General features: G+C 42.2%; 1 protein-coding gene across 1 annotated transcript in view; it reads left to right on the plus strand.

The window, feature by feature from the left end:
* Positions 1–360: 360 nt before the first annotated feature.
* FBF1 (Fas binding factor 1) overlaps positions 361–25,537 on the plus strand; it is a 183,281-nt gene continuing 158,104 nt past the window's right edge. Inside the window, exons 1-3 of the mRNA XM_029600467.1 lie at positions 361–509; positions 14,667–14,694; positions 18,930–18,971. Of these exons, the coding sequence (XP_029456327.1) occupies positions 483–509; positions 14,667–14,694; positions 18,930–18,971 (97 nt within the window). The 5' untranslated portion in view covers positions 361–482. The remainder of the gene's footprint in view (positions 510–14,666; positions 14,695–18,929; positions 18,972–25,537) is intronic.

A 25,537-nucleotide genomic window follows, 5' to 3' on the forward strand; every position in this document is an offset into this window, starting at 1 on the left:
ACTCCTGTGAAAACTAGCGCACAGTTTCTTAAAGCCCAGAGTGCAGCGGCCTCTGTGTAGGTCTAGTGGCTTTACACAAATATAGTAATAGTAAACACCTCCCCCCCCAAACAAAACACCTCCCCCCCCAAACATTGCTCTCGTCTGTCCTCCCCTATGTCTTGCCCATAAACATACCTTGCAACTTTTCAGGTCCGGTCACCCTGATTGATTGCTGTGAATTAGCGAGGGAGGCATCCACCTATTCTGCCGGTTTCTCTGTCGATGAACTGAGCAGCATTCCTGCGCTGCAGTGAATCTCTCTTGCTTCCCCCCCCCCTGGTCACCGCCTTGCTTCCTTTCGTCTAAGGCTAGCGGCGCCTCTCAAATCTCGCTCCAGTAAGAGGAAACTACATTTCCCGCTGGGCCTAAGCCGGAAGGGCTTCTCTGCAGAAGCCCGCGGGGATGAAGTTCAGAGAGAAACTCGGTGTGGAAGACGAGAAATGATCCCGAACGGATCGGCGGAGAAGGTGAGATAGGAAAAAAATCCCAACGTTGCAGAGCGGAGGGAGGGAGGGAGGCGGGCTCGGCAGACACTCAGTTGCTGTCATGGCAACCTAGAATGCTGTGCTGCCACCAGGGTCTGGCCTATGTGTGTATCCTGGAAACGGAGATCGAGGTGCAGTCAAGTAATTTCTCTGGCCCAGTCCGGTCACCTTCCGTAAGGAAATGCGTAGGCTGGAGAAAAGTTAGCTTGGGGGGGGTCTAAGAGAAATTTAGGGGATAGACATCTTCCTGTGTTATCATCCCCTGACTCTTACTGGTAAGTGGCAAGACTTTAGAAGGACTGGTTTGGGCAATCCGTGCTCCCTAGCATATAAACTTCATAAATTAATGGCTGTTTTTAGACCATAAAGGGAACGATTTGCTAAGGCTTTTCTCATTCTGTGTCTATGGGAGGGGGAGGAGGAGATGCTTAATAAATCAAGCAGGATCGGCTGCCTGAGACGGATTAAATTATGGCCCCACCCCCTGAAGGTGTGGTGCAGGTGAACACACCAAAAGGGCTGGGGTGGGGGTGGTCCCCCTTGGAGTCTGACCCTTATAATGCTGGGGAAGGGGACAAGGTTCCCAAAGGAGTGATGGGAGTGTCTGATAATATTTTCAGGAAGCTTGCACCCCTGCCACACTCCTGGGAACCCTATCACCTGTCTCCCACCTTTCCCTAGCATCTGCCCCCCTGCGAAGATGGGAGACTAGTGAATGGTGAGAGTCTGGCACACTCTTAGGACCGATGCAACAGTTTTAAATGTCCTAGGTGAACCTTACAGCCTTCCATTCCCCCTTTCCCTCCCCTTCCCATACAATTAAAAATTATGCATTTTTTTCTCAATATTTTTCCTATTTTAAAATTAAATAACCACTTCCTCAGCCTAAAAAAGGAGATTTTATATGGAAAAAGGACATTCAAAGTACAATCTTCTGAGGTAAAAAATCACTTCACAACAATGTGTATATTATATTTAGATGCACTGCAAAAACACTTGAATCCCATATGGTATTAAGCTTATTGTAAATTGAGCGTCCGTTTTCCTAACCGGCTCACAGCCACCTCTCCTGGGTGCTCAATGACAAGGACGCGATAAGGGCACACAATTGATCCCTCGTGCGACCTTTTTGGCGCCGCACTTCATTAACATTGCGCGCCCAAGAAGGTTGATGGGCGCGCAGGCACTCGTATAGCATTGGCCCCTCAGACAGTCTCTCTCTCTCACACACACACACACACACACACGCAGTTCCTTTCTCACACACAGAGGGTACTCTCTCTCACATATATTCTCTCATACACATACTTGCACACTCTGGACCTCTCATGCTTCTTTGGCCGCCGGCTGCGAGGGAAGTTTCTTCTGCCATGGGGGCTGCAATTCTGGAGGCTCACATGAGCCATGAGCACCACCATTCTGGGGCCGGTGGCAGCAGGAAAGGCCAGCTGATCTTCCTGCTTTGGGGGGAGGAAGCAGAAGCTGTGCACGTGCTTGAATGTGTATGTGTGGATGAGAATGGGAGTCTGGGTGTGTGTGGGTGAGAATGGAAGCTTGAATATGTGGGTGAATGGGAGCTTGAATGTGTGTATGTGTGGGTGAGAATGGGAGCCTGGGTTTGTGTATGGGTGAGAATGGGAGCTTGAATGTGTGTATATATGGGTGAGAATGGGAGCCTGGGTTTGTGTGTGGGTGAGAATGGGAGTCTGGGTTTGTGTGGGTGGGTGAGAATGGGACCTTAAATGTGTGTATGTATGGGTGAGAATGGGACCTTAAATGTGTGTATGTGTGGGTGAGACTGGGAGCATGGGTTTGTGGGTGAGAATGGGAGTCTGGGTTTATGTCTGTGGGTGAGAATGGGTGCCTGGATGTGCATCTGTGTGCATAAGAATATAAGCCTGGGGAGGGGTGAGAAAGTGAGAGCTTGAATGTGTGTCTGCAGAGAATGTGAGCTTGTGTGTGTGTGGGGGGGGAGAGCATATGAGAGTGAGAGCGTGAGTGTGTGAGGGGGAGTCTGTGAGAGAAAGCGTGTGTGTGTGTGTGTAAGGGAAGAAGACAGTAATAGAAGAAAGACACTGAAAAGGAATTAGGAAATAAGTGACAAGGGAAAAAATGGAACCAACTGATTAGAAAAATACAAAGATCAGACAACAAAGATAAAAAAAAAATTATTTTGAGATGTTAGCAATTTCAATATAAGCAACACAACCGCTCTCTCAAAATTTATGGACAGGTAGTAGCCATGTATAAAATCGTAATAATAAGAAGTGTTATCGAACCCGCTGACAGTCACGGGTTCAGAAAACGGACGCCAGCAAAATTGAGGGTCCGTTTTCCAACCCGCGGGCCACGGGCAGATTTTTTTGGCCTGTTAATTTGTTACAGAAAAACTGGCAAGCTGGTGTCAGCATGGATACATATATGGAGTGACATCAGCACGCATGTTGATCTCTCTCTCCATCTGCTGGTTTGTGTGCATGACCATTTAATCTGGACTGGTCTGACTGTATCAAGGAAAGGAAAGCATAATTTCACCATCTCCTTTTTTCAAAGGAGGGAAATGAATTAGATGGTACAAGAACATGCAGGCTAGTGTTTTTGGATTTGATATTTTTTTTTTTTTACTTCCACTGCCACCACTGTGTGGTGATGTGCATGAAAACAATGTCCCTATATTATGTCATATGGTGGAATTTTCCACATAATTAATTAAAAGGGTGCTTCAGTTAAGAAAGCAAAATATATTATTGTATATAAAATACAGAATATCTGGTCAGTCAAAAATGTTTATAATGCAGTCGTCATAATGTGGTTTTCCTCTTTTGATTTCTACTGTAAGAAAGCTGTTTTAAGAAATGGATCCTAATTGTGCCAATGGGAAAAAAAATTCCTAGGGCATAAAGGATATTGAGGTCCTTCTAAAGAATATGGCTCCCAATAAAATATTTTAAGGAGATTACTTGATGGGACTTTTGAAATTTCTTTTTCTTATAAAGTATATGCTGTCCTGTACAACTATCATATCTCTGTTAATTTTGCAGTATTAACTTCTATTTCTGTTCAGTGTTATAATTAAATGAACTGTTTCCTAAAACTCATACCCTGAATAGTTAAACACACAGACATATAAAGCCTCCCCTGAGTCTATTCCCAAACCACATGTTAGTGGTGGCTGAAGAGAAGAGTGCTTTTCCCCTATTTCTTGCTTCAGCTTTCAAAACACCTGATCTGGGGTATACCCATAAGCCTTTCCTGAATCCTGTGACAAGCTTACCGTTTTGTCTGGTGTTACTAAATTCTGGTTTGCTGTGCTCTGTCATACAATACTGCCATGAAGACAACTTTCTATGTTTTGTTATAGTTTACATAATAGCTAATTTAACTCAAATGAAAGACATACCATCTGCCTGTCAGTTAAGTCTGCTTTTGAACTGGCTTTCAGAGAGCAGCCTGTCCATTCATTAGATGAGAATTAAAGCAAAGAAAGACCAGAGGTCATCCACCAGATCTGAGAAGAAAGGCTACTGTAGACCAGGAGATGGTAAGGAAATTACTCGAACTGGCATTCACAAGATACGGACATAGTCGCATTGATTAATTCAGTCACAGGGAAATTTAGCATGAAGTTAATAGAAAAGTGCAGGGCCTTATGCACTTGTAATCTTTAACTCCATTGGAAGTGCTTGGCCGGGAGGTCAATATTCAAAAGATTTCTCCAGGTTACTTTGGAAGTTACTCAAACAAATCTTTTTTTTTTTTTTTTTTATTCTCCTCCCCCCCCCCCCCCCCCATTCAGTGGGTAAATTTTGTCTGGGCAAATCATTGAACTGGGGGGGGGGGTTGCGGGATTTTAAAAAAACAAAAGAAGCGGGTTTGGAGGCATTCCGGAGATGCGGTCAAGCTTTAGTGGACAGTGCTGATATTTAGCACTGTCTGCCTGAAGATATCCAGACAAGTCTGATTGGGATGAAAGCAGGTCTAAAGTTAACCAGATACATTTATCCGGGTATATTTACTGGCGCTGCCACTGAATATCTGGGTAAAGTTAAGCTCTTAAAGTTACCTGGTTAACTTTACCACTTGCCATATCGCTGAATACTGGGCTCTTCATTTTATTTATTTAGTTTTTTATTTAAAACATTTATAAACTGCTGCATCCAGGGTTCTGCACAGAGTACAGAATAAAACAATCAATCATAAAAATAAATATTAAATGTGATTGAGCACAAATCCTGCTGCTATATGCCTATTCCCTGTACATACCCAGATCAGTCCAGACTTTGGGTTTTGCCTCCCTGCCAGCAAATGGAGACAGAGAAAATTTCACTGACACTGTACAGAGCCCAGTGTGCCACCTGCAGACCCTCAGAATTTCTCTGTCTCCAGCAGATGGTAGACAGTGTAAAACCTGCAGTCTGGAGAGAAAGGAAAAAAAAAAAAGATCAAAAGACAACATTTCTGGATCCTCCCAGGGGGTTGTAAGGTCCTGGTGGGGCTATCCCCCCTGATTTGAGGTGGACGAGCAGGGGGTTGTTGACCCTTCTAATAGCTCAGTTTGGAGGTCTGTAGAGATGGGCATCTGGTAGTCCAGATCCCTCATCCCCCTTGAGTCAGCAGTGGAACCTGCTGGCAGTTCTGCACTGCAAGCCCAGTGGAGCAGGTATGTATCCCTTTTATATGGTTTGTCCTGGGCTGGGTCGCTAAAGTTTGGCAAAAGGAGACAGATATAGCCAGTGGACTGGCTCTTGTCTGATTTACCGTGCAGCCTGCACTCCTGGAACCGGAAACTCTGCACCAAAGGAAAGTATTGGTTTCTATGTATCTTTATTTCTTCTCAGAGAGTTAAAAAAAAAAAGAGAGAGAGAGAGAGAGAACAAGGGACTAGTTAGAGGAATCTGTGCAACTTCGGGGGTTCCAGTTGGGGAGCTACCTTAGCAGCTTGGGAAGTTCAGCAATGGGGTTTTTCAGCAGCTTCTCTGCCTGCAGAGGAGACTGGGTGTTGGCTTCATGGCGCTCAAGGACTGTTCCCCTGCTTGCTGTTGAGGTGCTGGTGGTGCCATGGGTGCAGGGAGGAACAGCGTGCGCATGTGGCAAAAACGGCATGGCGTTCAGGGGTCTGCATTGAGCATAGCCACACCGGTAGAACGAGCCTCATGTGTGATGAGGTCTAGCACAGAGGCTTTCCCCATCAGTGCGGAAACGGCGGCCTTTATCAATTCCCTAGCGGCATTGGCAGGAGAGGCAGGGGAATCCCCTCCTCAACTATCCCTGACAGTTCCCTGACCTGCAGATGTGCAGAGAGGCACTTGCACTGTGGAGGAGTCTCTGATTCTGGTAGAGGTCTTCTGCCGGTTTTAATTTGCTTATGTGCAAAGCTTATTTAGCGAAACAAGCAGTGGGGGATACTGGCTCTTGGCCCCAGTCTCCATGGATTCTCAGCTGGTCAAGAGACCTGAGCTATTGAGAAGCTCTTCAGGCCTTCAATGATTTTCGGTGCCAAATATTGATTGAATCCAGGCCTAAATGCACTGAAGGTACAGGTAGTCTTTGCTTAGCATGTGGTAGGCCCTGTCAGTGGTTCTTTTCCCGCGTGTGTAAGTGAGTGCGCGCATTCTCGCCACGTGAGGTTTGCATGCGCAGGGATCTGTGCACATAAGGCAGCAGCCTAGATTTGAGCGTGAATGTCTGTGACCTACACTTGAGCATGTCCGTCTGCGACCTACACTTGAGCGTGTATTTGCGCGGCTACTTGTGCGTGACCTAGACTGGAGCACATATTTACATCAATATTATACATCAAATTATTATTATATTATATTATGTAATATTATTACATCAAAATATGGAGCACATATTTATATCAATGTTATCCCCCTGTTATATGTAAACCGATCTGATGTGAATTTTTTCATGAAGGTCGGTATATAAAAGTGTATATAAATAAATATTTGCGCAGGTACTTGTGCATGTACAACCATGGCCTATATGAGCAAAGTTGACCCAAGTTAGAGAGAGAGCACTATCTTTGGCAGGACCATTATTATGGAACACATTACCACTTGAACTAAGACTAATGAAAGAATTAAAACTCTTCAAGAAAAGCCTAAAAACTTGGCTTTTCAAAAAAGCATTTCACATTGAGAGCGTTGAATAACAACAAATAAATCCAGCTGAAAGTCACCTATATATAAAAAGTAGAATTATTTTATTATTTTAATCATAATTAAATATTAAATGAAAACAGTATACACATATATGATTATCCTGACAATCATATAAATGATCCTCATCCCACTTCTCATTTAGAGTATATTATTGATCTATGTAACCGTAAATATTGGCACACTATGGATAACCTAGAAAACATATTTCGTGCCTAAATGTAAACCGTTGTGATGGAACTAAAGAAATCTGAAATCCTAAATCAAATTATACTATATTTCCCACATTTTAAACTACCCCAAATCTAAAATCCTAATACCCAAATGTTGAAGAAACATATACTTAGCCACTTAATCTGATATGGCCCAAGTAAGTGGCTAAGTATATGTTTCTTCAACATTTGGGTATTAGGATTTTAGATTTGGGGTAGTTTAAAATGTGGGAAATATAGTATAATTTGATTTAGGATTTCAGATTTCTTTAGTGGTGTATTATCACAGTTCTTTAAATTATAAATTAAAAGAATAAAAAATGTTTCTTCATATAGAAATAAAGCAATGACTTTGCAGCATGATGACAATAAATGATTACAAGTAACAAACTGCTTCAGTGACCGATTACGGCTTGCGGCCCATTGAGTGGCGAGAGGCAGCAGAGTGAGATCTTGAGGCAATCATTGATGATATTGTCATCTGCTAGCATATAAGTTGTTTATTGTAATATTTTTGGTTTCATTATTTAGTATATGGGATTTGCATCCTTTTTCTTCTCTTTTTGCTTTATTGATAATTAATTGGAGAGGGGTTTTCGCTTCTTTGTTGTTGATTACTTATCAACCGTTGTGATGGTACATTACTAAACGACGGTATAGAAAAGTTTTTAAATAAAAAAATAAATATTTACGCATGTACTGATGTGTGTACACCGCGACCTAGTCTTTTTTCATTTATTTTTTTATTTTATTTTTATTAATTTTCGAAAATCCAAACAAAGCATCCACTTTGTACAGTAATACGGCATTTACCTAACAAAAGAAAAAGCTAGGAAATATCTATCTTTAGAATATCACACATCATTTACCCATTAGACCACAATAAATGAGGGAGAGGAGAAATATATGAGGAGATCAAAAAGAAAATACTCTAAAAGAAATGGCATAGCTTGAACTGACTTGCTTATCTATCATAGGATGAGATAACCTAGATATTACTACTTCACAGTAGTACCCTCTTAGAATCTACAAAACTCTTCAGCTGTTCCGGAAGAAAAAAGACATAATTATCTCGATTGTATTTAATTATACATTTGCATGGAAACCTTAGGAAAAAGGTTGCACCTATAGCTAGAGTTTCTTGCCGCAAAGCCAGAAAGCCTTTTCTTCTTTCTTGTGTAGATTTAGTCAGATCAGGAAAAATCCAGATTTTTTGACCCATAAACAGGGTATTAGATTTTTTAAAGTAACTTTTCATTACCATACTTGGGTCTTTTTCAGTAATAAAAAGATATCATAGGCAGAAAATTCTAGCATTGCTGTTAAATTTCCCAAATCAACAGAAATAGCTTGAGGTTGCATATTTGAGCTAGTAGGCAGAAAATTTACTTTATCCAAGGGGGGAGCAGATTCATTTGTAAAGTCAAGGACTTCTAAGAAATATCTTGTGAGGGTAACTCGTGAAATTTCTCCCACCACCCTTAAAAAGTTTAAAACTTGCAGGTTTAAATGACTTAAAGCATTCTCAATATAGTCCACTTTTCTTTTCATGGCCCCACAGTCTTGGATAATAACCGACTGGACTTCTTTCTCATGGTGTAAATCCGTTTCCATAGCCTTAAACTTTTCTAAAGTTTCTTGTTGATGTACTTAATTATTCTTTGAGATAATTTCCATTTGCTGAGTTATCGCATTTATTTTCATTGAACAATCAGAAAACATTTTTACCATAGAGGATGTAAGATCCCATAGGGAGTCTAGGGTGACTACTGCTGGTTTCTGGACCATAGTTGACAACTCTTGGCTCAGCGGGGTTTCAGCAGTAGGCCTCTCTCCAACCAACACCAAGCCAGCCGCTCCAGGTTGTTCCAAGCCTCCATCAGCTTCCTCACTGGCTCCTGATGAGCCGAACACGGGTGAATCACATGGCACTACTTCCTCGACCTCCTTTCGAGGGCATCGGAAATTCTAAAAATAGAAATATTTAAGAGAAACCTTCCAGCGGGGCAGCTCAGTGCTCCAGTCAAGCCGCCATCTTGGCTCCTCACCGCGACCTAGTCATGAGCGTGTATTTGTGTGCATCCTGGAGGGGTGTGCATATACGCCCGGGTGACATTGGTATGTGCTCAGGAGGCCTCCTAGATTTGAAGTTTAGGAGAGCTAGGCACCAGGGACAAACTGTCCAAGTGCCTTGCTATCTGTGAGGCTTGCTGTCTGATAGCAATTCAGTCCTCACTCTGTCTCCACCATTTGTGTCAGCGCTATTTAGGTGCTCAAAGTGATTTCACTACTACTGCTTTTGCCTATGTTGGGACATCCCCTTGGCCTATTGTGTCTTGGAGGGGAGTGGAGTGGGAGATGAAGGTCAGTTCTCCTCCTCCATTGTTCCTGAGGGCAGAAGCTTTCCCAAGAGAGAGATTGGAGAGAGCAAGGTTGCGACTATGGGCTCTGGTATAGATCCATCCTCCTCCTGGGTGGAATGTTTCCAGGGCATGCAGACCTTTCTGCAGGGGTGCCTAGTAGGGGTCGCGTATTCAAGCCTCCTATTTGTCAGACTTGGCGGGCAACCGCTGCAGGGAGGCTGACCCTGGTAATGTTCAAGGGGATGTGGATCATGAGACATCAGAGGATTCCGAAGGGGAATTGGCTTTCTCACCTCTAGAAGAGTGAGAAATTGCATATGACTGAGAACCACTTCAGATTCTGCTCATATTTTTTTATTTTTTTTTAAACTCTTTATTTAAACCATTTTTGGCATATCATATAATTAAAGGATACAGTGTTATCCAAAATATCAAGACTGACAGACTTATATAGTCTCATAACCACCAGACATCTGAGTAATACAGTAATAGTTTCGAGGAAATAACCAGTTATTGCTTACGATATTTCTGGTAGGGACCCCATATTTGTTCAAATTTAAAATGGTCATTTTTTTTGGTCAAAGTACAAATGCTCAATATCAGCAACTTCCTGTAACTGAGAATGCCAGTAGTCCAGGTTTGGATTAGTTTTCCAAAACTTGGCAATTGTAAAGCAAGCAGCTAACAATAGTTGACTGACCAACGGCCTGTGCTTAACTGCAATTGAAGAACCAGTCCAAGGCCAGGTCCTATGAAAACAGAATATCCCAAAATATCCACCACAGTTTGAGTGACCTTAGACCAGAAAGAGCTCCGTATTTATTCAGGAGATTTAAAAGAATCTGTCCTGACACAGAAGGAACTGACAGATAAATCAAAACATCATCTGAATAAAGCAAAATTTTCTGCTCCCTGCCACCCAACTTAATACCACAAATTCTGGCATGCTGCCTTATGGCTGCTGCCAGAGGGTCAATTGCTAAATCGAAAAGCGGGGGGGGGGGGACGAGGGACAACCCTGACGTGTACCTCTAGCAATACTAATAGAAAAAGTCAAAGATGTGTTAATCAAAATTCACACCTTGGAACAATGATACATGGCCTGGACCCGTGCAAGAAACTGATCTGGCAACCCTTCATTTGAGAGGATCCTAAATATATTTTTCTTTTTTCACAGAGATGTCTTGCTGAGTTTGTTGGCTCAGACCCTGAACATGCTTAGTGTGGCTGGAGGTCAATTTTAAGTTAAGCATCCTGTTTCTTTCCCTTCTGTATCCAATTCAAGAGGTATTGGCTTTAAAGAAGGTAAATGTGGTTCTCAAGGTTCCCCATTTCTGCATGAAAACTCTGAGATTCAACTCTGAGGTCCGTCATAGCGGTGGTACGCAAGGGAGAGTTCTTAGCTTCTCTCACCTGCCTAGAGGCATATCTGGCCTAGGCATTAGGCTGGAGCACTAGAGATTCCTGAGGTTTATGGTCCTAAGGGAACATTTTCAGTTTCAAGCCCTTCTCTTCGGCTGGTGATGGTTCCATATACCTTAACCAAGATGATGGTGGTGGGAGTGGCCGCATTGCAAAAGGAGGGTGTTTTGGTGCATCCATGTCTGGATGACTGGCTCATTTGTGTGAAATAGGGGACCTCTGTTGGCAATCAGTAAAAAAAAAAAAAAAAAAAGGTACCGATGTGCTTGAAGTCTCTAGGATGGGTGGTGAACCTATCAATGAGCCAGTTAATCCTCTTTCAAACTCTGGAGTATCTGGGAGCTCAGTTCGATCCACTGGTGGAGAGAATGTTTCTCACAGAGAGAGATTGCTGAAATTGCTGAGTCAGATTTGGCATCTGCTAGAGCTTTTGGTGCCCAGGGTCTTGGACTATTTACAGGTCCTGGGTTGTATAGCATCAACATTGGAATTAATGCATTGGGTGTTTGCACATATGCAGTCTCTGCTAGGGGATCTTCTCTCCTGCTGGAATCTGTTGTTGGAAGAATTTCCTCTTCCATTAGAGGGGGAAGCCAAAGACAATCTTTCCTAGTGGCTTTCTTGCACCAATCTCAAGGATGGTGCGGAGCTGGAGGTTCTGAATTGGGTTTGGCCTCTGTTGGAAACAGGATGCTGGGCTTGATGGACCCTTGGTCTGACCCAGCAGGGCAATTTCTTATGTTCTTATGATAGTAGTTACCGATGCAAGTCTTGCTGGATGGAGGGCAGTATGGCAAGATCAATCTGCGCAGGGCTAGTGGTCGCAACGGGAGTCCTCATGGTCTATCAATCGGTTAGAGATGAGAGCGGTGCATTTTGCATTGCTTGCCTGTCTGCCAAAGTTGTGCAGTCATCCAGGAGGGATCCTATCAGAGGATGCAATGATGGTGGCCTACATCAACCGTCAAGATGGAACCAAGAATCAGACACTGGCTTGAGAGACCCAGGAGTTGAGTCTCTGGGCAGAGCAGTATTTGGCGTGGCTGGCAGTGTCTCACATCGCCGGAGTAAACAACTTACAGGTGGATTTTCTCTGTCGGAAAAAGTTAGATCCCGGGGAATGAGAGCTGTTGGTTGCAGCAATATCTCATTCATGGAATGATAGGGGTAGCCTGACAAAAGAGAACACCAAGGCATAGTGGTTTTACAGCCACTGAACAGAACACAGTACAGAAAGAATCAGAGCTCTGGTACTGCCGTGGACTCAAGGGATTCTTCTTTGTCTTCCCTCCGTGGCCTCTGGTGACCAAGGGATTATGGCAGATAGAGACACATCTGGGCAACGTGATCCTGGTAGCTCCAGAGTGTCCACATCATCCATGCTTCCCAGATCTGATCAACATGGCCTTAGACGGGCCCCTGAGGTTTGGACATCGGTCAACTCTTTTCCACCAGGGCCCAATATTTCTGGGTCTGGTGACTCATTTCTGTTTCGCAGCTTTGCTTCTGAGAGGAGACGATTGAGATGGAGGGGATATTCCGAAGTGGTTATTCCGAAGTGGTTATTTCCACCTTATTGCAGGCTAGGCAACCTTCTATATCCTTGATGTAAGTGCGGATTTGGAGGATCTTCAAGTCCTGGTCTGCTGTTAACAAAGTGCAGCCTCAGCCTGTTCAGGCTATGATGTAGCATATATTGGCTTTTATACTGAAAGGTTCTGGTCAAGGGACTGACCTTTCTCTGTCTGAGAGTCCGGGTAGTGACATTGGGTTGTTTCTGGGGTAAGGTGCAAGGGTGTCCTCTGTTTGCATATCTGGATGTTCTACAGTTCCTTTGGAGAGCTAAGAACTTGCATCTTCAGGAATGGAACATTTGTCCATCTTGGAATCTGAATCTGCTCCTTAGAGGATTATGTGACGCTCGGTTTGAATCACTAAAAAGAGCCACGGTTAAAGACTTGAATCTTGAAGTGGTTTTCTTAGTGGCTATTTGTTCAGCCAGGAGAATTTCGGAGCTCCAGGTGCTGTCTTGTCTGGATCCCTTCCTCCAGATGTCGAATTTGAGGTTATCTTTATGCATGGTGCCTTCTTTTTTGCTAGTTTTTATAATATAGAGGATAATTTTATAACAACCTGTGCAAGTTATGCATTGCTTATGCACATACGTTCTGCCAATTTTCAAAGCAAACATATCCATAAGTTTGCTTTGAAAATTATTCCTTTGAATATGCACAAACTGACCCAGACAGTTATACCTGCTCTTTGCAGGGTAACTTGCGTGTGTTAATGTTCGCCTATACTTTTTTAAAATCAAAAGTGTGTACATACATTTTTTTAATATTCTGCCTTTCAACCACTTCAAATCGAATTACATTCAGGTAATGAGGTATTTCTCTGTCCACAGTTGGCTCACAATCTAAGGCCTAGATTTATCAAAATGCGATAATTTTTGCATGAATAACACCCGTGATAAGGAAAAGGGGTGTGGCTATGATAGTTACCGCACAGTATGCTATCTTAGCAGTAGTTTATTGCAACACAAGTTAAAGGTTTTCTAGCAGTCAACTATTTAAATCATTATAGGAGGGCCAGCTACTAACTCGAGGTGAGGATTTGGTGGTGGTGTAGGGTTTTGGGGCCAGTTTTACATGCAGATGTACGAACAGCACAGTAGCCCTCGGTGAAGATTTGATGTAAGGAAAGTCACACAAAGATGAGATTATTCAGTGTTCTCTCGCCCTAGCTTGATAGTACCCTGATAGAGAGTCCATCAAGCTAGAGTGAGAGAACTTTGTACAAATCTCATCTTTGTGTGACTTTCCTCACTCAAAATCACGTCAAATCTTCCCCAAAGGCTACTGTGCTGTTCATACATTTCATTCTGCATGTAAAACTGGCCCCAAAACCATACACCACCACCAAATCCTCACCTCAAGTTACTAGCTGACTCTTCTATAGCAGTATAAATAGTTGACTATGTGTGCCCCTCATTTTCATTGGTTCCACCCCTTTGAATAAATTTGTAAAATATGCATTCACACCGTGCATTGTGATAACTATTGCGTGCGTTAATGCCATAACGCATTTTGATAAATGACCCTGTTAGTTTGTACCTGAGCAAATGGAGGGTAAAGTAACTTGCCCAAGATCACAAGGAGTGGCAGTGAGATTGGAACCCTGGCTTCCCTGGTTCGTAGCCCACTGCTCTAACTACTAGGTACTTCTGCATTCCAATTCCACCCCAACTTTGCCCTTCTGGAATAGTAGTAATCCAATTTTGTTCATACTTTATGTGCAAAAAACTTTGGGCAATTTTATGAGCCATTTACATGCAGAAACCCATGTTTTTGAAAATTATCCCCATAGGTAAAAGATTTTACCTTGGTAACTAAACAGTTACCTGGGTACAATCAGAGGCTGAAAACAGCTCCTCCCCCCCCCCCCCCCCCCCCACAAAGGGATGGGGTAAGGTGGAACCAGCAGACAGTGCATGGGGATTTCTTTTTTAAATCCCCATGCGTGATATACAGGTAGGGAGGGAAACTCTATCGAGAGCTTTCCACTGAAAATTCCCTGGCAGGCCAACACATAAATTTGTTTGGAAGGTCCACATATGTTTTAAAATTGCCCCCACAATGCTGAGTAGTTTCTCTTGTGAATTAGAGGGCACATCACTTGTGAAGGCTAAGTGATAGGCTTGTGAAGTGTGCTAGTTGAAGGCAACTAAACTTTAGGAAGGGCTGCCAGCTGTCTTCCACCTAGGCTGCAAAGATATTGCTTTTAAACAATATTTTTCTTAGTTTGGTGTTCATTGAGAACTTTCAGGTCTTTGTAAACTGTCTTGCTGAGAAGGTGTGATTGTGGGATGAAAGTATGTAGGTCAAAGGAGCAACCACATTTTCTGTCAAATGGGGATAATTATAGACCAGTTTTACTGCTTTATGTTTAACAGTACTTTTTATTTTTTTTTTATCTCCCCAGGCACCAAAAATTAAGAAGGGACTAAAAGGTAGAGTATATTGAGCTTCTTAGTATGTTTTCTTTCTTTTTTCAAGTCAAAGTTTTTATTATTAAATCACAGAAAGCAAATAATCCAATCATAAGTGTTATATGATAATACATTTAAGAACTCATCCATCCATCCCCCCATCCCTCCATCGTAACTACTTGCCACATTTAGACAGGGAAACAGACTCTGACAATCAAGGGCAGATTGCAGGAAAATATCAACTATGGGGATTTTTTTCAAAACCAGCTCGAGGAGTATCTGACTCACTCATACGCTTACTTCACCTCGGTCTGATACAGGCTGAATACAGACAGACCCTTATCAAATACAGAATAAAGACACCATAAAACAGAAATATGCAGACAAAAATTGAACTGGAAAATGCAACAAGCTAGACTGTATGCAGTGCAGTAACCATTCCGCATAAAACATCAAACAATAAGATCAAGTAATCTAAAATATAATAGTAAAATCATACTAAATATATAAATATTTCAAAACAGCTGATGAATAGAACATCCAATAAATAAAAACTTATTGGGGAAATGTTTAAAATATTTCTCAAACACCAATAAAATATTTCAAAACAGCATACACATCTAATAACTAATAAAAAAAAAAAAAATTCACCACTTTCGATACCTGAGAATGTTTTATTCTAGTCACTATAAAATATAAATAAATGCGAAGACAAAAACTGAGCTGGAAACCGCAATAAGCCAGACACTGTATATGAAAACCAAAAACATTATTATTTCTCATAAATCATCAAACAATAAAACTAAGAAATATAAAATATAATAGTAAAACTATACTAAAAAAAATGAACAAATATTTCAAAATGGCTGACAAATAGAAGATCCAATAATTAAAAACTTTTTTTCTTAAATTTACTATTTTGAAATATGTTTTTGGTGTTTGGAAGACACATCAAATAACATCTGATAACTAAAAATAATAAGGATAAAAAAATCTTGTGCTCCTGCTATAAAGGAAGATATGGAACAGAGTTTAGGAGTTGTGTGTCCAGGTCCATGCCTGGAAATGGCCAGGAATCTGATTGTGTGGTCCTACTTCCAGACTTTCTAATCCATGGCAGCAGCCTTGGATCTCATGCCATGGGCATGGGTGCATGTGTCCTCTTCTAAGGGCCTTGCTTTCCCAGTGGTCTCCCCAGTCCCAAGGCTATTCTGGGACATTGCTCTTGCTGCCATTGACAAGACAAAGCTTGCAGTGATAATAAAACTTTCAAGCATTGGAATGGGGACTGAATTTGGTGACCCAAGTCTGGATCATGGTGAAGTCAGATGCTAGTCTATCAAGCTGGTGGGTGCACTGACAGAGGCATTTTGCTCAGGAACAATAGACGCCCAAGGAAGCAAACTGGTCCATCAGCTGCTTGTAAGTCGTAGCGATTTGTCTGGCTGTCCTCAAGTTTGCACCTCGGATAGTGGGACAGGCAGTCAGAGTATTGTCCAACAACGCCTCAGCAGTAGTGTACATAAATCATCAAGAGGGACCCCGATATCCTCAGGTGTCGTTAGAGATAAAACTTGTTTCTTCCTTGAGCCAAAATGAAATGGCAGGTCTTGTCGGCATCTCACGTGGCAAGCATGGACAATGTTAATGTGGATTATTTTGGCCACTGAATCACTGACCAAAAGAATTGGTTCTTCTCACCAATAAAAATCCATGCCCTCTCTCGACCACTTACATCATCTAACCTAATGCTACTAGATGCCCCACCTCCAAAACTCACCCACCTTGAGGAAACCAGAAAATGAGCATTCTTCTCCGCAGGACCACTACTATGGAACAGTCTACCTAGGGGGAAGTAAGATGTATCCGAGAAAAGACTTTCTTTAAAAAAGCCCTAAAAACATTTCTCTTCAAGAAAGTGTTCCCAATCCTAAATGATAATGGAATACCCCCAATGTGTCCCTTCTCGGATGATACTACATAGATTACTGCCATCACCTCTGGTCACGATCTCAATAATGTACCCACTAATTAATTATTTGTCTCTCTCCCATCCTGAAGAATCAGGTTTTTCCCCTTCTTTGTACGATTGATGCATTGTCTTGTTCTAGCCATTCAGTTGACTGTGTATGTTCTTATTGTACCCCGCTCTGAACTTAAGAAGGGCGGGTAATAAATGTTTTTAAACAAAATAAATAAATAAGAAGCCAGATGGCGAAGACATGCAGATTTTTCAGCCTACATGTTCATTCTTTCGGGATCAATACTCTAGTTCAGGATTTCCCGATTGAGAGGATTATATATGTGTTTTCTCTTTGATCCATGATAGGCAGAATGCTTTAGAAGATTGCAGGTCTTTCAGGATTAGTGCTACTGAAAACATTCAAAATCCCCAACTGTTTAACACCCAGTCTTTTCAGTCCCATCATCTCAACAAATCCCTCCCTCCTTCCCCTCTGATCCCACCCCATCCCTCCAAATCAGGCCCACATCCACACTCAGGCAGAGCAACTCCTCCTCGAAGAATGATGTCATCACACCGAACCCACCCCAGTCCATAAGAACTAACTAAAAATATATATATGTTACAAATCCTCAACCATACAATATAAACTTTGGAAAGCAATGTTTGCACATGATAGTCTCACAAGCCCGCCAAAAAAAACCTTTCATGGAAAGAAAAACAACAATGAAGTTCCGTAGTTCTGCTCATGCTGCAGTTTCTCTAGGCAATGTGGATCCTCCAGAATGTCATCTTGGTCATCGACCTTTTATTACATGTTGCCATTTCAGGTGATCATCCTTTGAAATGGAAGTAGAAGCTGTAACTTCCTAGATTCTGCCGCACGCACAATTTTTTGCTGCTTCTGCACAGCTTTTAACCCCAGACGAAACTCCACTGATTGTGAATGATAAGCCAAAAGGAAACAACCATTTGTACCTTATGTTTTCCTTGCGAAGGATCAAAATAACATCTCTTAGTTCACTCCTCTTGTGAACAGTAATAGGAGAGAGATCATTGTAAATTTCCACCCTATATCCTTGCCAACTTAAAATCCTCATCTTCCAGCATTGGAGCAGCACTCTTTCCTTGATATCATAATTATGAAAACAGGAAATGATATCCTGCAGAAACGTCAAAGATCTATGGGCTCTGTCAATATCACATCCTCTTTTGGGTCCTCACCAGCAGCCATTATTGTTTTACAAATATCAATGACTACCTCGTGACAATTCACAAAATCAGGGCCCTCCGGAATTTTATTTATTTATTTTCTGCACTTCAAAGCAGATTATATTCAGGTACTGTAGTTATTTCTCTGTCCCCTGAGGGCTCACAATCTGTTTGTACCTGGGGTCACAGAGGATAAAAGTGTCTTGCCCAAGGTCACAAGGAGTGACAGTGGGATTTGAACCCTGGTTCAAAGTCTGTTGCTCTAACCACTAGGCTACTCCTCCACTCAGATTGCAGTGCCTAAATCTATTTTCAAGATCTTCCAGTTTATCTTGTAAATCCAAATTTACTTTCACAGGCCCATCAATGAATTTTTGCAGTTGAGTTGCAGTAGTGGCCTGTTCAAATGCATTTCCACATCCTTCACATGTCCTTCACACATCCTTCACAAGACCTCTACCAGGTCGCAACCCAGATCAGACACAGTTTCAAGAATTCCTTCTTTATAGAGGTCATACCTATTTTAGCTCTTGAAACAGGTCTGGAAATCTGCTCAGGTAAATGATTTTTTTGAAAATAAGCGTGTCATTATTGTTGCTTCGGCCTACTTCAGGCAAACCACAGCCATGTTCCTCATTGGCATCGGGTGGTTCCTCCAAAACTGCATTACCTCTGTCAAAAGAAAACTTTTAAATCAATGGATTTTTTTCTTGCAGCCATAGGTACTGAACTGAGTGTCACTTCTCACCAAAATATACCAACAAAAAGTGAGGAATTAGAAGAATCGGGCAAGGAACTCCTGAATTAGGCTGCCATTAGGTGTGATGACATCACTTCCTCCAGTAGTTTTCCTTTCTCCCTTTTATTTCCTCTTTTGACTTAAATCCAGGTTCTTATATACCCTTGTTTCTGCTTCCTCATAGCCCCCCATAAAGAACGATATAGACCAGGAAGAGGAGAACATTTTTCTTTTGTATTACATTTATTAGTATTTCTGTTGGTTTGAGTTATTGGATTGATTTGAATTCTATATTTTTTTTTTGAAAGTTTGTTCTTTTTGTGCATCTTTATCTTCTTTTAGGCTCCATAGATGATGTGCTGGGTGACCTTCTGGAAGCAGACGGTAAAATATCTTTATTGGATTCTGAAGGATGATATTGATATAATGAGTTATTCTGATGTTTGGGATAGCTGATGCACATTTTGTCTGTATTGACAGATAGACCTATCAAAACTGCATGAGCCCCAGATTCTTTATCTATACTTTTTTTTTTTTTTTTTTACAGGAAACCATGGGAGCAATTTTCAAACTGCCTGCATTTGGAGAAAGATCATGTTTATTTTTTAACTCACAGGCTTTGCTCCAGGTTTTAAAATGAAAGCATGTGTGTGCTTTTGTTTTGAAATGTACCCCAGGTCCCAAGTAAGTGCCATCATGCCTGCTGGAAAAGTACTTGGGAACATTTGAAAATGCTGTAGAGGTGTGGACTTCCTTGCCGACCTAAGCGTGTCCCCAGGAATGTCTCCTCTCAGCGACGCTAAAAGTCCACATGCTGTGGAACAATGTAGTGCAGAAGGGGAATTTTGAGCCAATTAATGCCACTTTGAAAATTGTTCTCCATAGGATATTTTGTTTTCAGCCTATCTGTGTGGAATAAATCAATTATACTTCCTATGACAGTCCTGCATACAAAATGATAGGTGCACTGTATATGTATTTCCTGTTAATACCTCATTTCAGTCCAGACGCATTGGTTTTTCAACCCTACTAGCAGATGGAGTCAGAGAAGAAAAGCTTTAACGACACAGTGCTACTTAAGATAGTGTGCTACCTGCAGTCCCTCAGTAGGACTTATATTTCTTTTGTCTCCAGCAGATGGTAGAGGTGCAAAACCTGCTGTTGACTTCAGCCAGGAGAGACAGGGAACAATAATACAAGACAATGCAGAGCTCTGTCTCAGCCTTATATACCCTTTATCATCGGCTGTTTGGCTTAGTAACTGTGCTATGGGATACCATTCCCCATGGCTGGTCTGAAACATGTTCTAATCTCACAGTGCAATATCTCCACACCCACTCTGCAAAAGACAGGTCTCAATATCTTCTTCGTGATGCCAAATGTCAGATAGTGGCAGCAAGCGGTGGGGTTATGAGTGAGAAGAGTTGGAGGACCACAACAAGACCAACCCAAATCCCCCAAAGGAAAATGAGACCTATCACTTAGTGTGATATATAAGTATGCAGCTTTATTATTTGTAACAGTATAATATAACAAACCAGTCACTTACGAGAATGACTATAAGCCACCAGCAAGTTATACAAGCAATCTAGCAGAGTAAATCATTTTCTTCCATTAAAAGGAATGTGTATGTACAAATGGCCTAGCAATAAGCAGTCAATTTCCTGTAAGAGTGCCCTCTTTCTCTCCAGACAGTGAGGGCAAGTGGTTTCTCGGTTGAAAACTGGACGGTATTGGGAAATTCCTGGTTGTTGCAGAGTTGGTCATGCTGACCTTGTCAGGTTCAGGACTCTGCAGAAATTCTGCCCATTCTCTTATGTATTTTTTCAGCTCTTAGCCTTGCACATATATACCAGGCTACCTAGTATCCTGTCTTTGAAGCTTTAGCCTAGTTTCTTGCCTTTGAAGTTCTCAGCATTGAACCTGCATCTAAATGTCAACTATGTGCTTGTCATGTAGCCCAGCAGTGGCATCTACATTGTTTTTCTTTCACTGACATCCTGTTCCACCATCTTATTGCCACTGACTTCTGATCATGCTTTCAAACAAATGGAGTCTATCTGTTCCTCACATGTACACTGAAAAAAAATTATGTCCACTCTCTTTTAATCTTATATGTCCCATCAGGGAGAAGCATCAGGAATTCCTTCACTTCATGAATCTGGGTGAATGTTTTCCTTTTTTTACTCTCCCTTTTGGGTTAGCGCCAGCACCTTGGACGTTCACCAGGGGGTTGGTGGTCATGGCTGCAGCGCTATGAAAGGAAGGCATTTTAATTTATCCTTATCTGGATGACTGGCTAATTTGGGCAAAGTCAAAGGACCTATGTCAGTAGGTGGTTTGACTCGTCATGCAGATATTACATTCCCTGGGTTGGGTTGGGTGGTGAATCTGGCAAAGAGAAACTTGGTTCTGGCTCAGTCACTGGAGTACCTAGGAGCCCGCTTTACCAGGCTAGGCAAAGTGTTTTTCACGGAGGTCGGTTCCACCAGCTATTGCAGTTTTCAGTACCCAGAGTCTGTGATTATTTGCTGGTCCTGGGTTCTATGGTGTCTATGCTAGATCAAGTTCTCTGGGCATTCACGAATATGAGGCCTCAGTCAAAGGAGTTCCAATTACAACTACCACGGCAGGGGGAATCCAGTTCCAGTTTCTCCGCGTGGCTTTCTCGGGCCAATTTGGAACTGGGCGTCAAATTGGAGCTCCTGGATTGAGTGGTAATGACCACTAATGCTAGTCTGAAAGGCTGGGGAGCCATTTGCCAGAGTGAAGCAGCACGAGGACAGTGGTTGGCGGAGGAGGCATTGTGATCTTTCAGTCATTGGGAGTCGAGGGGGTAGTTTGCAATGCATTTTTGTCTTTTTTTTTTTCCACGGTTGAGTGGTCATGTGGTGAGAGTCCCATCGGACAGTGCAGCGATGGAAGCTTATAATGATTCCCAGGGGCGGACTGGAAGGCCTAGGAACTCTTCTGCTGGGCAGAACAACATATAGTGGTGCTGGCGGCGTCTCTTGGCACTGAAGTGGACAACATTCAGGCCATTTGTTCGGCCAAGAGGATTTTGGAGCTGGAAGTGTTGTATTATAGGGATCTTTTTCTTCAGTTTTCGGAGGATGGGGTGTCTTTGTGCACAGTGCCTTCCTTTTCACCGAAGGTAGTCTCTGACATCCACCTTAGTCAGATAATGGAACTTCCCTCATTTTGGAATTTGGACTCTTCTGTTCCACGTGTGAGGGAGCTTCACTTGTTGATGTCCATCAGGTACTGTTTTGCTACTTGAAGGTCACCAATAGTTTTTGGAAGTCCGATCATCTTTTCATTCAGTTTGGGGGAACAAATAAAGAGAGTAATACTTCAAAAGCCACATTTGCTCGATGGCAGTGGGAGGCCAGGTTTGCAAGGGGCGTTGATTCCCGAAGGACTTCCAGCTCATTCTACTAGCGCACAGATGGCGTCGTGGGTGGAGTGCAAGGTGGTGTACCCACAGAAGATCTGTCAGGCGGTGATCTGGTCTTCTCTACACACAAAGCAATGCTGACTGGAGGTTCGGGTGCTGAAAGTGGCTGGTTTTGGAGCGTGTACTGCGAGCGGGTCTTTCAGGTCCTGTCCAGTTTAAGGGAGCTTGGGTACATCCCATGCGTCTGATCTGATCTGTGATATGAACCGGAAAAGAAAATTCGTTCTTATCTGCTAATTTTTGTTCCCGGAATACCACAGATCAGTCTAGAGCTCAGCCCTCTCTGGAAAGACTGCTCTATTTTTTGTGTGTAGATAGTAAAGAAATTGTTTTGGTTTGGGAATTTTCAGTCTCCTTTGAGGACAAAAGGGCTGCAGTTTGGGAAGCTTGACCCTTCACCTGCTCAGTTTAAGCTGGTTTATGGTTTCATCTCAAACTTACAAGTGAAAAAATGACTGGGTAGGTGTTCAGGGTGAAATGGGGGACTTCAGGCTGAAGCTGCAGATGGACTGGGTGAACTGGTAGATTAATTGGTAAAACTGATAATTTCATTGCTGCGTTCATGTTATAAAATCCACTGACTTATGTATGTAAAAGCTGATTTATGGGGTAAATGCATCTAAGTTCCACAAGGGGAGGGATCTTCGATGGAGGGATCCACAAATCCACGAATCATGTGATTGTATATTATCTTAAGAACCCCTTTTATACCACATTAGTAATAGTCCATATGCTTGCATATTTTTTACTCTTTTAGACACTATAGTTCATGTTACGCATTAGCAGCATATATTCGGTTGTATTATATGTTATATGTTTTATGTTATTAGATGCTATGTTTTTATGTTTCAATGTAACGCCCTGTTGCGATTGTTCTGTTGTATTGTAAACCGATATGATTTGTATATTATGCAAGAATGTCGGTATATAAGAATCCAAAAATAAAAATAAATCTAAATCTTGGCTTGGGTAACAGGTCATACTGAGGGACTGCAGGTGGCACACTATCTTAAGTAGCACAGTTTCCGTTTGCTGGTAAAGACGAAAATCCCATGCATCTAGACTGATCTGTGGTATTTGAGGAGTTAAAATTTTCAAGTAAGAACCAATTTTTCTAGGTTTCTATATAAGTTGCTATTCAAATATTCATACAAATTGCAATAAAAAATGAAATAAAATCTAAAATTATTTACCTAATGGAGAACAAGAAATTCAACATGATTTTGGCAAACAGAATCTTGCCTCACTCATTGTTTAGATATTTTTGAAGGTGAGCTGCTTGACGTAGTGGATTTGGATTTTTAGAAGGCATTTTACAAAGTCCCCCATGAGATACTCCTTTGGAAATTAAAAAGTCATAGGATAGGAACAATGTTCCCTCTAAGGATTAGATTGCTGTGTACACAAATTTTTGCTCATGAGCAAAAAATGTTTGGTTTCATTTCCTTGTAAGCACTACTTTCTTTGATGCAAAAAGCCTATCAATTTTATGCTCACAGCAACCCATTCTTAGAGGGAACATTGGAGCAGCATGCACACAAACTTTCTCACATACGCACACCAACAAACTTGCCTATTCACTATCATATTCTTTCACACACATACATGCTCACTCTCATTCACTTCTCAGACTCTCAAGCACATGCATGCTCACTCATTTCTCCTCCTCTTCTACACACAGTCATCTTAGTAGCTGCAAATCCTTCACTACCACTTGAGAAATAACACAGAACCCTCAGGACTCAAAACAGCAGCAGCCTTATGTATGACTTGGAAGCAATGTAAATTTTATACCATGCCCTAGAGCACTAATAAACCACCTACTGGGGTTAACAGAACAAAGCCCTACAGAAAAACTACATGCCAGAAGAAATACTGCACCTCAGTTATACATGCAGAACACAGACAGACCCTTACCTCATTCAGAATAAGGGTCCACAAATTAGAAACAGAAACATGCAGAAAAAAATAAAATGGAAAGCCTGAGAAACCGAGCTCTGAACAGTGGAATATAGAAGAAAGAACAAAAAAAAAAGATGTAATGCACAATTCCTGAATATACCCAGATCAGTCCAGACCAGTAGGTTTATGTATCCCTTCCAGCAGATGGAGTCAGAGAACAAAACTTTGAGGCACTGCTACTTAACAGAGAGTGCCACCTACAGTCCCTCAGTATTTTTCTGACTCCAGCAGATGGTAGAATTGCACACCTGCAGGCTGGTTGCTAGATAAAAAAAAAAGAGAAGCTTATGTCAGGTAGTAAGTGCTAGGTGTAGGGCGGTAGGGGACGGCGGATGCTCCCTGAGGTGTTAGGCACCTTCTTGGGCCATCCTTCAGGTGGAGCCGGGCAACCCTGGCTGAGTTTCGTCCGCAGCATACTGGACAGTCCGATAGCCAGGGGATCTGGCTGCCTCGACCCTCCGAGGCTTCTCACTCGGCCACCATTGATCCGGACAGGGAAGTATTAAAGTTTCCTTTGTTGTTGAAAAAAATAAGTAAATAAAAAACGAGCCTGAAGGCAGAAATTAGATTATTGTCTGCCATTGACATTTGCCTAGCTGCGACGTGGTCCTCCTTACACACCTTTTCCAGGTATTTTCATCTGGATGTGCAGGCCTGGGAGGATGCAGCCTTTGCACATGCAGTTTTGACTGGACCGCAGGCAGCCTCCTGCCCTGTTCGAGAGTAGCTTGGGTACATCCCACTTATTCTGGATTCATCTGACTGGATGCTAAGAAATGAGAAATTGCTACTTATCTGATAATTTCCTTTTCTTTAGGACAATCAGATGAATTCAGTTTCACTCCCTTGGCTGCTGAATGATTGCGTAATGATCCTCCTGTGTGCCTATTAGTTTCAGGATTACTGGTAAGTGTTACTCCAGTCCCTAGACTAGTGTTGTTACATTCTAGTCTGAGCTCAGTGTTGGCTGTTGGTTGAGTATTGAAATGGTTATCTGTTTTTAATCAAGGTTTTTGCTAGTCAGTTGCTTTTGAAGAAAATACTGGCAGGCTGATGTCGCTGCAGGAGTATATATATATACTGTGACGTCAGTTTGCTCCGTCTCCATCTGCTGGTAGAGGTGCATAACCCACTTGTTCTGGATTCATCTGACTGTCCTAAAGAAAAGGAAATTATCAGGTAAGTAGTAATTTCTCATTCAGCATCCACATATGCGGCCGTGACCACCTCTTTAATCTAGCGAGCTATTGTAGATTGCGAAACCGGCTTGCCCTGTTTACTACCACCGTGAAGGACAAACAGGCGATCTGTCTTCTGTAAAGGTTTAGAAATCTCCAGATACCTCATGATATGTCTCGACATCCAAGGATCTCGCAACAGGTGATATTCCTCTGCATCTCTTTCCCTATCCAGAGACAGCAGGAAAATGGACTGATTCAAGTGAAAATTTGAGACCACTTTTGGATGTATCGCCCCTGGAGTCACTTGGCGGAATGGTTCATGGAAAGACAAGGCCTGTAGCTCAGAATTT

The sequence above is a fragment of the Rhinatrema bivittatum genome, chromosome 4 (genome assembly GCF_901001135.1).
Source record: "Rhinatrema bivittatum chromosome 4, aRhiBiv1.1, whole genome shotgun sequence".
Lineage (NCBI taxonomy): Eukaryota > Metazoa > Chordata > Amphibia > Gymnophiona > Rhinatrematidae > Rhinatrema > Rhinatrema bivittatum.